Source organism: Phocoena phocoena, chromosome 10, assembly GCF_963924675.1.
Source record: "Phocoena phocoena chromosome 10, mPhoPho1.1, whole genome shotgun sequence".
In the NCBI taxonomy this organism is placed as follows: Eukaryota; Metazoa; Chordata; class Mammalia; order Artiodactyla; family Phocoenidae; genus Phocoena; species Phocoena phocoena.
In genome coordinates, this window is record NC_089228.1 from 91,516,792 (window position 1) to 91,529,661 (window position 12,870).

Genomic DNA, 12,870 nt, shown 5'->3' on the forward strand with positions numbered 1-12,870 from the left:
ATACTTGGCACCTGTTGGAGACAGAATTAAACCTCATAGCACCTGCCAGCAGTCCAGTCATACCTGACTCGGGGCTGTTTTTCCCGCCACAGAGTGTGTGTCTGTAGCACAGGATGCATGACTTTATTCATGTTTTTGTGTGTCCTCCACAGCACTTTGCACGCAGTTGGTCCCCAATACAACTTCCAGTGACCTTGTGAATGATTGAATTTCTACACTTAAGCAAATTGGAAAGATTTCCCCAGATCTAAACTCGGGATTTTAGACTTGGGTACGCTTCAACATGCCCGGCTCCCAGTAAGCGCCCAAGAAGCACTTGTTGAACCGCACAGAAGAAATCAGATCCCCCGGTTCCGCCCTGGCAGCGAGGTGGGCCTATGGCAGGACGACGGAATCCATGGCTATTAAATTCTTATGTAAGAGTGAATGACCCTCCAGCCCACTTGACAGCTCTCCCGCAAGAAAAGTGCAAGGGCAGGGGAAGGAAGCGAGAGCAGTCTTTGCAAACACACACTCTTTCGGTGGCAGAGGCACAGATTGATTTCCAGCCTCGGTTCACCACACGCATCTGAAAATGCAGCTGCGCGCTCCGTGCGGTGCCGGGCGGGCGGGCGGAGGGGGCGGCGTGCCGGCATTTCGGTTGAGGCGTATTTCATTCCGTGGGTAAGGCCTGCCCACCCGGCACGCCCAAGAGCTCTGGGGCTGCGGTGACAGCGGCCCCACAAGGTGACTCGAGTTCAAGGCGGTACCCGTGGGGTCCCCGCCGGCGCTGGTGCAGGCCGGGCCCGGAGAAACCGGGCGCCCCGCCCCGGACTGCAGCGGCCCCCAGCGCCGCGCCGCTCGCCGTCCCCTCCGGGTTCCGCTGGGCGCCGCGCGCCGCCGGGCCGAGCCTCCCCGAGCCGCGGGGGCGCGGCGCGGCGAGGCGCGGAAGATGGCGGCGCGGCCGGGCCCGGGGCGGCCGCGAGGGGCCGCGGCGCTCTGCGGTCGGCTGGGCCGGCGCGGGTAGAGCGGCGCCTGGGCCCGGGCGGCGCGGCCTCCTCCCCGCCCGCCGCCGCCGCCGCGCCCCGCCCCGCGCGCCCGCCCGCGCGCCCGCCCCTCCCCGGGCCGCGGCCGTGCCCCGCGTCGCGCTCCCCCGGGATGGCCCGCGCGCCTCGGCGCTGCCTTACGGAGCATACGGCGGAGCAGCGGCGGCGGCCGCGCTCGGGGGGCGCGCGGCTGCTGCGGCGGCGGCGGCGCCGCGCGTGAGGGGCCGCCTGGGGCCGAGCGGGCGCCGCCAACATGTCGGATACCAAGGTAAAAGTTGCCGTCCGGGTCCGGCCCCTGAACCGACGAGGTGAGGAGCTTTCCGCTCGTTTTCGTTTGTGGTCGGGATGAGGGCGGGGGCAACTTTGGAAACTGCGGGGCCGCGGGGCTGGAGCGGCGGGAGCGGAGCCGGAGCGCCGGGGCGGAGGCGGCGCCCGCACCGGCCGCGGGGACCCGGTGCGCCGGCTCACGGCTTCGGGCTCGGCCGCCTCCCGGGGGAGTCCCGCGCGGCGCGCAGAGGCGGGCTGCGGGCACGGATGCTCGGCTTGGCAACGTTCGTTTTCCCTTTTGCTTTCAGAACTGGAACTGAACACCAAGTGCGTGGTGGAGATGGAAGGGAATCAAACGGTCCTGCACCCTCCTCCTTCTAACACCAAACAGGGAGAAAGGTAAAGCGGGTGCCGAGAGGGCGGGCAGGAGGGTGCAGCCCCGCTGCCTCCTGCAAGTTTGAGCCAGGGAAATGGGAGTGCTCTTGCCTATTGTTAGGAGGACGGCTTCAAGTTTGTAGCACGCTCCTGTCTGAAGCTGTTGCAAGTCCAAGTTCCTCTCTCTCCTTCTGGCCCCCTCCCCCTTGTCCCCTCCCATCTAGAGCGGCATCAAGGCAGGGCACCCCGGCCTGAACCAGGACCAGTCCGCTGTGTCCCCGGCCGGCTTCGAGGGGGCCGGATGGGACCCTAGAGATGATTAGTCCAATAGCCACATTTTACAGATGAGAAAACTGAGGCCTGAGGCGAGCAAGTGACCACCCCAGGGCCTAGTTCGTGGAACCCAGTGCCCCTGGTTCTTTCCACCACTGTACTGTTTGCTTTACTTGGCAGAATTGTTAAGGAACTTTGTGTGTAAAATGGGGGGTGGGAGGGAACACCTCCGCACAATAAAGCAGAACAGTTTTGTACGATGCAGGCTCAGGCCTGGACCATGTAAGATCTATTTTTTTGTTGGTGCTGAGTTGAGATAATGCCTGAATGTAATGCGCGAATTTCGATTTTCAGGGAAACAAAAGTAGTGCCTGGAGCTGTGTAGACACTGGGGGGGATGTTTAAAAGGGACTGCATTTACTAGATGGCAACATTTGCATTTGAAAAGTGGTAACTGTTGGATCCTTATTAATTCTGCTCTATTCCACGCAACAGTATGGGAAAATGCCCTAAAATAATTTGAATATTTGGCATTTTTTTGGTAAGCCCCTGAGAAGAAAACGGTTGGAATTCATTTAGTATAGCAATGCAGTAGCTTGTAAAAATAGGAAAGAGAAATCAGGGAGATCTGACAAAATTAATTCCTCTCTGACGAGAGTTTGTGTTTCTAAAAGTCACCTGTTGATTGATGTGTTACAATTTAGTGATTTTTTTTTGTTGTTGTTCTTCAGAGATTTTTTTCACTAAAGAGAGACTCTGAAGTAGGGTTTGTTGCTTTATTGCTAAAGGAAGCAACTGCCTTCATTCTATAATCACGCGGTGTTCAGGCATAGTTTTACTAAGTTGGGGGGGAGAAATTATCAGGAGGTAAGTTTGGGGATTCTTTGCTTTTTGTGCGGAGGCTAGAAATTTTTATCCAATGTGCAAACATTCTGCTTCCTGTAGCAGATTGTTATGCTATTGTAGATAGCTAAGTTGTACTTAAAATATGTTAAATACTTTTCAGCACTGGATGTATCCTTGAATAATACTTTTAGATACATTTTAGATATTTATAGGATTTTAGATACATTTATAGCAATGTAGTTGTGTATTTCTTAGTGATAGTAAGTAAACTCATTGAGTAAATTAAGATATTTACAGATTAAATTAGTCACCCACCTCACCAACATTTCCCTCCCCCCCCCAACCTGAATATTGTTTGAGAAAAAATTCTGCTGGGTCAGGGTCTTCAAAGCCGTCTAGGAAACAGGTAGAATGTTAACTCCTTTTCTGTAGCTGTGGCTTCTGTTTCCCTTGCTGGTTTGACACCTGCTCCTTGTCACTCTTAACCATCAGGAGTGTTACTGTTAGCTACTATTTAATGAAATGAAGCTTTGTCATTTGTGGGCAGACACAGATTTAGTGTTGTGGAATTTGGATAGAAATTACAACTGTAGACGGTTGGAACTGTTGAATAATCAATTGATCATTTTTAGGGCCACCACTGCGGTTACTAATCAGCATCTTTTAAGTAATGATTTGAAGGGTGACTTTGGGATTTATCCATCTGCTTGCTTCTTGGAATAGCCCCTTATCTGGAACTATAAGAATAGCACTGAAACATGGGTGTTCTCTTGTTCTGACCTCCTGACAGATATGATTCTTGGAGTGGTGGATGGGCCCTTTCTGTGGGATTCTGCCTGGGTACCTGTCATTCAGTTTACAGACAAACTGGGAGGAGTGAACACAGCAGTGCTGCTTGCAGGTTAGGATTACTGTCTTTGCAAGGAGGGAGACACCAAATGCATTTTGATTTTCATTATGCAGCTTGGTTTTATGTTTCTCCAGTGGGTCTTCCCTTAAAGCAACAGTGCACTTAAAAATAGAAACAGTTCCTCCCTTGGGTTCTCGGTTGATTAATTGCAACGACGCTTCATGTTTTGTTTGCAATTCATTTCTATCGTTTGTTTTGGATAGAGCTCAGAGCAAGGCAAGACTATTATTTTTCTTACCTAAAAGTCCAAGGTTTGAAGTGTAAGAAGTTTTAAATTAATATTGGCAAACCTGTGTCAAATTGAAAATCACTTTTTTTCTCAATATTGCAAGAAATTACTAATGTATTAACCATGGTTGGAATTTTAAGTTACTGGGTGAAAGCTTCCACTCCTACCAGTAAAAACAAACAAGAGTGCATTGGTTTCCAGGAAAAGAAACAGATAGGCTTAGGTTTCATGATTTTCCCCCTTTATGGAATCAAAGCCAAAACTACATGTTAAGGACTAAAAGATCACAGGTCTTCTGAGGTTAAAGATGTTTGTTTTGGTTCTGAAATTCTAAGATCATAATACACCACAGAGGTCCAGGTTATAGTTGATGTGTTTATCAATCACCATTCTGAAACATTAAGACATATATGAATGTATTTCTTAAAATACCATTGCATTACCATGCAGGACACATTTATGAAGTTCAGATCATGCTGGTACCATGCTTAGCTCAGGGGATACAAAGATCACTACGGACCCATTTCCTGCGCCAGAGACTCTCACCTTTGAGAGACGTGGGAAAACAGGGGAAAAAATAATTAAAATATAATGTGGTAGATTATGTAGATTACACTTTTCCCACTATATATACCGTATCATTTGGAAATTACCTGTTTGCTCTTCTGTCTCCTCTCCTCTCCTTGAGGCTTTGAGATCTGGGAAGGCAGGTACCTTGTCCTACTGACTTTTGTGTCCCATGCTTCCAAACAGCATCTGGCACATAGCAGGCCCTCAGCAAATGTCTGCAGTGTGATGGTTTGCAGTGTGATGGGTGTGCTGAGGAGGGGCTGTGGATGTGAATCGGGGTCCTGGCATCCTGCAAAGACAGGTGGCATTTGTGCCTGTCACGTGGTGCTAAGAGTACAGGTTCACTTTTTCAAGATCGGGAGAAAGTCTTTTGTCAAAGTGAAAGCATACCTGCCTCAAATTACTTCTGGGTGATTGTGTGTGCGTGCGTGCAGGATGTGGAATAGGGTGCGGAAGCGAGGCAATTCATGAAGGGAGAATAGAATGAGAACCCCCAATTTGCCAAAATAGGTAATAGTTTTTTTTTTTGCGGTACGCGGCCCTCTCACTGTCGTGGCCTCTCCCGTTACGGAGCACAGGCTCGGGACGTGCAGGCTCAGCGGCCATGGCTCATGGCCCCAGCCGCTCCGCGGCATGCAGGATCTTCCCGGCCCAGGGCACGAACCTGCGTCACCTGCATTGGCAGGCGGACTCTCAACCACTGCACCACCAGGGAAGCCCGGTAATAGTTTTAAAATCAAAGTAGAAGCAGATGTACAGTGCAAAGCCTTCCTCTCACCCTGGTTGTCATCCCTACTCTTCCCATCCCTTCACCTGTCCAAAAAGTAACCACGGTCATTAACTTCTCATGCATATTTTCAAATACACACACACACATTTTATATATATATATATTTCCACAAATATCTTTTCTATAATTAAATACCAGTATATTGACTCCTTCATATTTAAAAAATTTTTTTAATATCCTGTATGGGTGGTAGTAGTGGTTTTAAAAATATACATACCCATGTGTATATGAATCTGATCTTTATAACATTTAAGAAGTGAAGCTTTATCATGAGAGTATAATGGAACTTGCTTTCTGCAGACGTTTTTGTTCTTATTTTAAATCATTTTAAAGTAAGTGAATTGTAGGGTAAGCATCCAAAGCAATGTGCATATATCAGTATAACCTAGCTAAGTTAAAAGAAAAATTGGACTAAATTTAGGGTTTTAGTAAAAGAGCATCAAAGTTTTAACTTGCCCAATTTTTCCATACTGCAAGGTGGGCAGTGTAGCTTTTAAAGTATATGAGGGTGGGTCAGTGGAAGAAAACTACATCTTGGTCGACTGCATCTATACTTTCTAGTTTATGCATTATATGTTGCAAGTTTTTGATCGTTTCTTCCACCAGGCTGGCTTCCACTGCTATTCCAAAGTCGTCTAGGATGGTTCCTTCTGCTCGAGTATATCCGTAGACCGGAAATTTAAAAATTAGTTAAAATCATATAAAATGAAAAAGATCCATCACCTAAGAAGCAGTAATATTCCACATTATCTGATTGACTTTGAGTTTTATTGTGTTTTCTGTGTTGTTACTCTTCTCTCTGGTTCAAATATTACAAAGTTGATTGTAAGAAAGCAGAGTATTTAGATTTCAGTAATATAGGAGTGAGCATTCTTCATGCATGATATCAGTGGCATTTTAAGGAGTGTCACAATGGAATATTTTCATTAGCTGTCAACGTTTTCCATTTCTTTGCTTTACAATAAAGATAGATTGTCATCTCTCACTTTAAAAAACAGGACTAAAAGTAATTATAATGCTGTATAGATAGTAATTTTAAAATTATTTTGTTCACAGTTAAACATACATTTTACATTATGCACTGTTGTGTGTACGTATATGAAGGTTCATGAAAAAATTTACTAAGTGCAATGTCTCTGTTATTTTCTACCACCTTTTTTTTTTAAAGGGAACTTTATTTTTATTTATTTATTTTTGGCTGCATTGGGTCTTTGTTGCTGCGTGGGCTTTCTCTAGTTGTGGCGAGCAGGGCCTACTCTTCATTGTGCCGTATGGGCTTCTCATTGAGGTGGCTTTTCTCATTGTGGAGCACCGGCTCATGGCGCGCAGTCTTCAGTAGTTGTGGCTCGAGGGCTCTAGAGCGCAGGCTCAGTAGTTGTGGCACACGGGCTTAGTTGCTCCGCGGCATGTTCCTTAGTTGCTCCTCTAACATGTTCCTTTATGAACTGGTAACCACCTCTGCCTGATGTAGCTGTCATCCTGGGGTTCCTGTCACATCATTCTGAGAATTCCTTTTATTTCTCTTGTGTGTGGAATCTGTTTTTCTGTTTCCTTTTTCTTTCTTGGTTTACTGTCTCAATTTTGTAGAGCATATCCTTTGGTAGCTTCCTGAGAAAGAATGTTTGGGAAGTAAGGGTTTTTAAAACCATGAAAATATCTTCATTCCACCCACTTACCTCGTTAATAGTTTGGATGGGTATCAAATTCTATTTTGAAGATATTGTTGCTTTAATGTCTTCTAGCTTCCAATGTTTCTCTTGAGAAGTCCAAAGCTATTTGGATTTCTAATCCTTTAAACGTGACCTAGATTTTCCCTTTCTGGAATCCTATAGAATATTTTCTTCCCCATTTTTGTGAAATCACAATGGTGGGCCTTTTGGACCTGGAAACTTGCATCCTTCAGTTCTGAAAAAAAAATTATTGAATTAATTCATTAGCAAACACTTTTAAAAATTTACTCAGTTCTTTTCTGGAACACTTATTTGGACATGGGGTTTCCTGAACTGGTCCTCTAATTACTTTATTTTTCCTTTCTACTTTTTTTTTTTTTTTTTTTTTTTTTTTGCGGTACACAGGCCTCTCACTGCTGTTGCCTCTCCTGTTGCGGAGCACAGGCTCCGGACGCGCAGGCCCAGCTGCCATGGCTCACGGGCCCAGCCGCTCCACGGCATGTGGGATCCTCCCGGACCGGGGCACGAACCTGTGTCCCCTGCATCGGCAGGCGGACCCTCAACCACTGCGCCACCAGGGAAGCCCTCCTTTCTACTTTTTATCTCTTGTTTTTATTCAACCTTCTGGGAGATTTCATCCACTTTATCTTTCAACCCTATGTTTAATTTTTATCATATTTTTCATTTCCAAGAACTCTTCTAGTCTTTTTTTGTTTGTTTTTAAAATAGCATCCTATGCTGCTTTTCTGGTTGTGGCATTTTTTGTGTCCTTCTGAGGACACTAATGATAGTTTCCTCTATATAGTCGGTCTTTTTTTTTTTTTAAGTGCATAGTTTTGTTGGTGTTGGTGTCTGTCTTTTATGTTGAATCTCAAATGTATAGATTTTGGGCTTTCTCTAGGACAAGGACTATATATGATTTATCTTTGTGTTCTTAGGGCCTAGATTCAAGAATGCCCAGCACACAGAAAGCATTTTGTAAATTCTCTTTGTTGTTTTAAAAAAAATGATTATTAATAAACGGTTCTGTCAACTCCCTTTTCTTTTTAGCTTCCAACAATAGAAATAAAAATGCTTTTCTTTTTCTTAAGAGCACGTGTAAATGCTAGAATTAAAGGTAGTAGCTGCCTTATACAACTCTTAGCTACCTACATTAATGAAGATAATCAGTGTAGTCAGTACAAAAGCTGGAAAAATAAGAAAAAGCCTGTTTTTGTATCACTATTGCAAAAATTTTAGTTAGGAGATTTTTCTTTTTTGTCATCATTAATTTTAAAATATGTATGCTTGTTGGGCTGGGGAAATTTTTCAAAATGATACCAAACTGGCCAGTTTATCATCCTACCACTTGGCTTCTTCTGGCAAAATCTAGTTAGAGATAAGTGGATAACTTGGATTGTTTCCAATTTTCAATAAAATTACACATGCTGTGCACTCATATTTTAAAGAAATTTATAGGTCTTCCCTGGTGGCACAGTGGTTAAGAATCCGCCTGCCAGTGTAGGGGACACAGGTTCAAGCCCTGGTCTGGGAAGATCCCACATGCTGTAGAGCAACTAAGCCCGTGTGGCACAACCACTGAGCCTGTACTCTAGAGCCTGCGAGCCACAACTCCTGAGCCCACGCACCACAACTACTGAAGCCTGCATGCCTGGAGCCTGTGCTCCACAACCAGAGAAGCCACCGCAGTGAGAAGCTCGTGCACCGCAGCAAAGAGTAGCCCCTGCTCACCGCAACTAGAGAAAACCTGCGTGTAGCAACGAAGACCCAACACAGACAAAAATAATTAAAAAAAAAAAGAACTTTATAAGAAAAAGTCTTTCACAGATAGTAAGCTTTCTGAAGACATCAAGGTCTCTCAGTTATTCAACTACAGTTACCCTTTCTCAAATCTTCCCTGGAGCTATTTAGAGTTTAAAGGAGTTTGGAGAACATTACTGGCAAATGAAACAGAGAAACCAACAAGACATATAGAAACGCTCAGAAAGAGAACTTTGTACCTTCACAACATAGGAAATGAAGTTTACTAACAACACAGCTGTCAATAAAGGAAGTATGCTAAAATTCACATTAAAACAATCAAGAGTTGATTTATATGGGATTCAAGAGTTATCTTTTCAAAGATTACACAGTATTTCTGGGAATTTAGATTTGCAAATATAAGAAGAAAATATGAGAAATTCTTCCTTGGAAAATTAGTTTATTTGGCATTTTACCACCCAACAACTATGTGGAAACTAAATAAGCATGGGAAAAATGTCAAGTTTTCACATCTCTAAAATTTTATTGTAAAAATGGGTAATTCTTATATTTGATTGTAAGATCTAAGGTTAAAAAAAGAAAAGTAGAGAGGAGAAATTCTTGGAGACTCTCAGAATTAGGTGGACAACCAGTCCAAGCCTCATCTTTTGCTTGAATGCAGTCTTGATTTCATTTTACTACGAGATGAACAATTCAGTGAATCATTGATGAAGCAGTAGAACTGTTTTACCAAATCATTCTTGAAATAAACTTTTCATGTCAAAGCGCAATTGTATCTTTTAAAAAGATTGCTTCCTTAGATACTCTAAAATGTTTTATAAGAAGCATGACAGAAATTTAAAAGGGGGGGTGGGGGCGGGGGAAGGTGTCATTGTCTGGGCAAACCTAACAAATCCATTATTCTTGTTTTTCCCCTTTCTTCATTTTGTCCTTGTCCATATAATATAAATATTTGTAATTACAATTTTGTGTTTTGCTTTTCTCGCATTTATATTTTGTCATGCAACATAGTTTTCATAATTATAATAATTGAGTAGTTTGTTGAGTTTCATAATTTTAAACCATATTTCTATATTTCTGGACCTGAAAGTTGTTCCTCTTAATGATTGTAAATAACTGAGAGCATCTTCGAGGAACTTTTAAAGAATCCTTTGCTAATTGCAAGGCATTTCTTCCCAAGCAAGCTTGCTACTACAAAAATACATCTTTGAAATTGCATGACAACATGAACTATTCCCTTCTATTATAGTGGAGTTAAAGTTGATAATTTTCAGATTTAAGTATGAGCTAGGTCATGGAAAAAATGATTTTGTGTGGACAGTAACAACCCAGGGGTTCTCACACTTAAGAGTGCATCAGGGGACTTCCCTGGTGGTCCAGTGGTTAAGAATCTGTATTCCAATGAAGGGGATGCGGATTCAATCCCTGGTCAGGGAACTAACATCTCACATGGCATGGGGCAACTAAGCTCACATGCTGCAACTACTGTGCCCTCCTGCCGCAACTACTGAGCCCGTGTGCCACAACTAGAGAAGAAGCCCGCATGCCACAATGAAGAGCCCACGTGCTGCAACTAAGATCTGATGCAGCCAAATAAATAAATGTCAAAAAAAGAAAAAAACAGTCCCACCCAAAAGGTTCTGATCCAGTAGCTTGGCTTGAGAATTTGCATTTCTAACAAGTTCCCAGGTGATGCTGATGCTGTTAGCTCCGGACCAAGCTTTGAGAATCACTGCTTTAGACCAGGACTGTCCAATAGAATTTTCTGTGATGATGGAAATGTTCTACACATCTGCTGTCCAATATGGTAACCACTGGCCATGCATGATTACTGAGCACTTGAAATGTGGCTAGTGCAACCAAATAACTGAATTTTAAATTTTACTTCATTTTCGTTAGTTTAAATTTAAACTGCAGATGGCTACTGTATTGGACAGTAGGGGTCCGGACATGGTTCTAAACCTTGGTTGCACATTAGAATCACCTGGGGGGCTTTAAAAATCGATTCGTGGGTCCTACCCCCAGAGTTTCTGGCTTAATTGGGCTGTAGTGCACCTTAGGCATTGGGATTTTTAGCCGCTTTCCGGATGTCCCAGTTAGGATTGTTGTTTAACAAATCATCCCTAAAGTTAGTGGTCTGAAACCACCATTTTTTAATGCCCGTGGCCTCTGTGGGTCAGGAATTTGGACAAAGTAGATATGACTTGTCTCTGCTTCTCATTGTCTGGGGTCTCATCTTGAAGACTAGAAGTCTGAGGGTGTAGTCATCGGAGGGCTTGACCGGGTTGGATGTCGGAGGTGGTTAACACACATGGTTGGTAGTTGATTCTCATGTGTAGTGAAGGTTGACACACACTGATCTAGTTTAATAAAGCAGGTTTTAAAGCCCAGTTTCACAGCTTGTCCTTTGGTTTATTTTACCATCCTGATTGTGATCATGTATGCAAATTCTCATAACCATTAACGTTCTCAAAACTAAAGTGTGAAAGCCTCATAAAATCAGCCTAAATATTTACCTTATTAAGGCGACTTATGGAACTTTAATAGGGTCTTCGTATTATTATGAAAGTTAAGCCTCACAAATAAATTCTCTCCCATTTGAGAAGAGCCTCCTATTCTCTAGCCAGGTGTATTTAATCAAAATACCTCTTCTTATTTGTTTTTCCTTAAATTGTGGCAGAGGGGGAAGGAATTACCTCGATTATCTGGACGCAGGGTACTTGCCTATCCTTCAGCTGACTCCTCCACCTGACTTCTTGGGAAGCACAGGTTTCTCAGCTTTCTAATGGCCTGTGGACCACAATTCCCTGCTTCAGGCCCTGGAACTATGTGGCAGTCCCAACCTCAACTCCTGAACCATTGCAGAGCCCTAGGGACCCCATCTGTGTGGAGGCTCAGGACGGTGTGATGACTGGATGGGAAGACTGGATGCTGCAGGGTCCTGCCACTAACGTGGTCTGTATCCTTGAGCTAGCCATGAACACTTCATCATATGTCAAACTGCGGGCTAAACTAGGTAACCGGTAAGGTTTTTTAAGCTCTAAAATTTAGATTTATCCCAACTATACTTACGTGTAGAGTTGAATCAAATAGAGTGATAGGTAACACTTACAGGGGCTGAAATGGGTTGGGTTGTAATTTACTTCTTGTCAGAGTGTGAGGGAAACTGGGGAGGAAGGGTCACTGTTCTTGGGAGGCTCTGTTTGCCTGCAGTAGCTGATGCGAGAATTGAAGGTGTCAAGTGAAATAAGACAGCCACTAGCTCCAGGTAGCTGAAGCCATTATCAGCTAGCTGGGGAGCCTGGGTTCCTTACAGACATTTCTACATGCCTCCTGTCTCAGCTAGGACAGCAGCTTTTATACGTGCCTACAGGGCATTACAAATCTTCTGATTTGGTCCTTTCAATTAGTTTTTATCTTGTACAGTTGTGTTCTCTTGGGGAACCAGTGATTTTTAAGCTGGTCTTGCAGGCATACAGCTGTTTTATGTGATAAGTCTGTATGTATGGGGGTGGAGAAATGACATTTCCAGAGCTGTTAGCCTAAAACTTACTTGGGCAGTTTGTTTTGTTTCTGAGGGTTCTGTTATAACCTAACCAAAAGTGTGGTTAATTCCCAATATTTCTTATCTTCAACTGTGAGATGAATTCTGTTTAGTAAGAAAGAGAGAGAGAGAGAAAGAAAGGGGGAAAGAGAGAAAGGGAGGAGAGAGTGAGAGTGTTTCCTTTCGGGTTTGTGTCCTCTTACCCATTCTTTTGAAAGCAGAGTGGAGTTACTGATTTCTCTCTGACCATTTAGAGTCTGGTCTGTAGGTGTGATGAGCTTTGCTACTGTTAGAAGAGGTGTGAGGAAAGCATCTGTGTGCCGTTGCCTTGAGGGAAGAAGTTTGGAGCCTTGTTTTTTTTAAAAGACAGGGAACAGGAAGGAAGGCTTTGAGGAAAGGGAAGCTTTACCCTTTGTTGTTGGCTCTTTGTGTTGTCTTGAAGAGACACTCCCTAGACTGTACACCCACCATGAATGACCACAACTATTCATGTATCTCAAGCCGGGAGCCTCAGGGGAAAATCAGAAAGGGCAAAACCATGAACTGCTCAGGCATTCCATTGCAATATCGAGTAGATTTATCCCCAATTTTGGAAGGGTCATGCAGTAAA

General features: G+C 44.1%; 1 protein-coding gene across 1 annotated transcript in view; it reads left to right on the forward strand.

Moving 5' to 3' along the window:
- The first annotated feature begins 1,278 nt into the window (after nt 1-1,278).
- The window catches only part of KIF13A (kinesin family member 13A), a 215,293-nt gene continuing 203,701 nt past the window's right edge, over nt 1,279-12,870 (forward strand). The window contains exons 1-2 of the mRNA XM_065886006.1: nt 1,279-1,333; nt 1,601-1,691. Of these exons, the coding sequence (XP_065742078.1) occupies nt 1,279-1,333; nt 1,601-1,691 (146 nt within the window). The remainder of the gene's footprint in view (nt 1,334-1,600; nt 1,692-12,870) is intronic.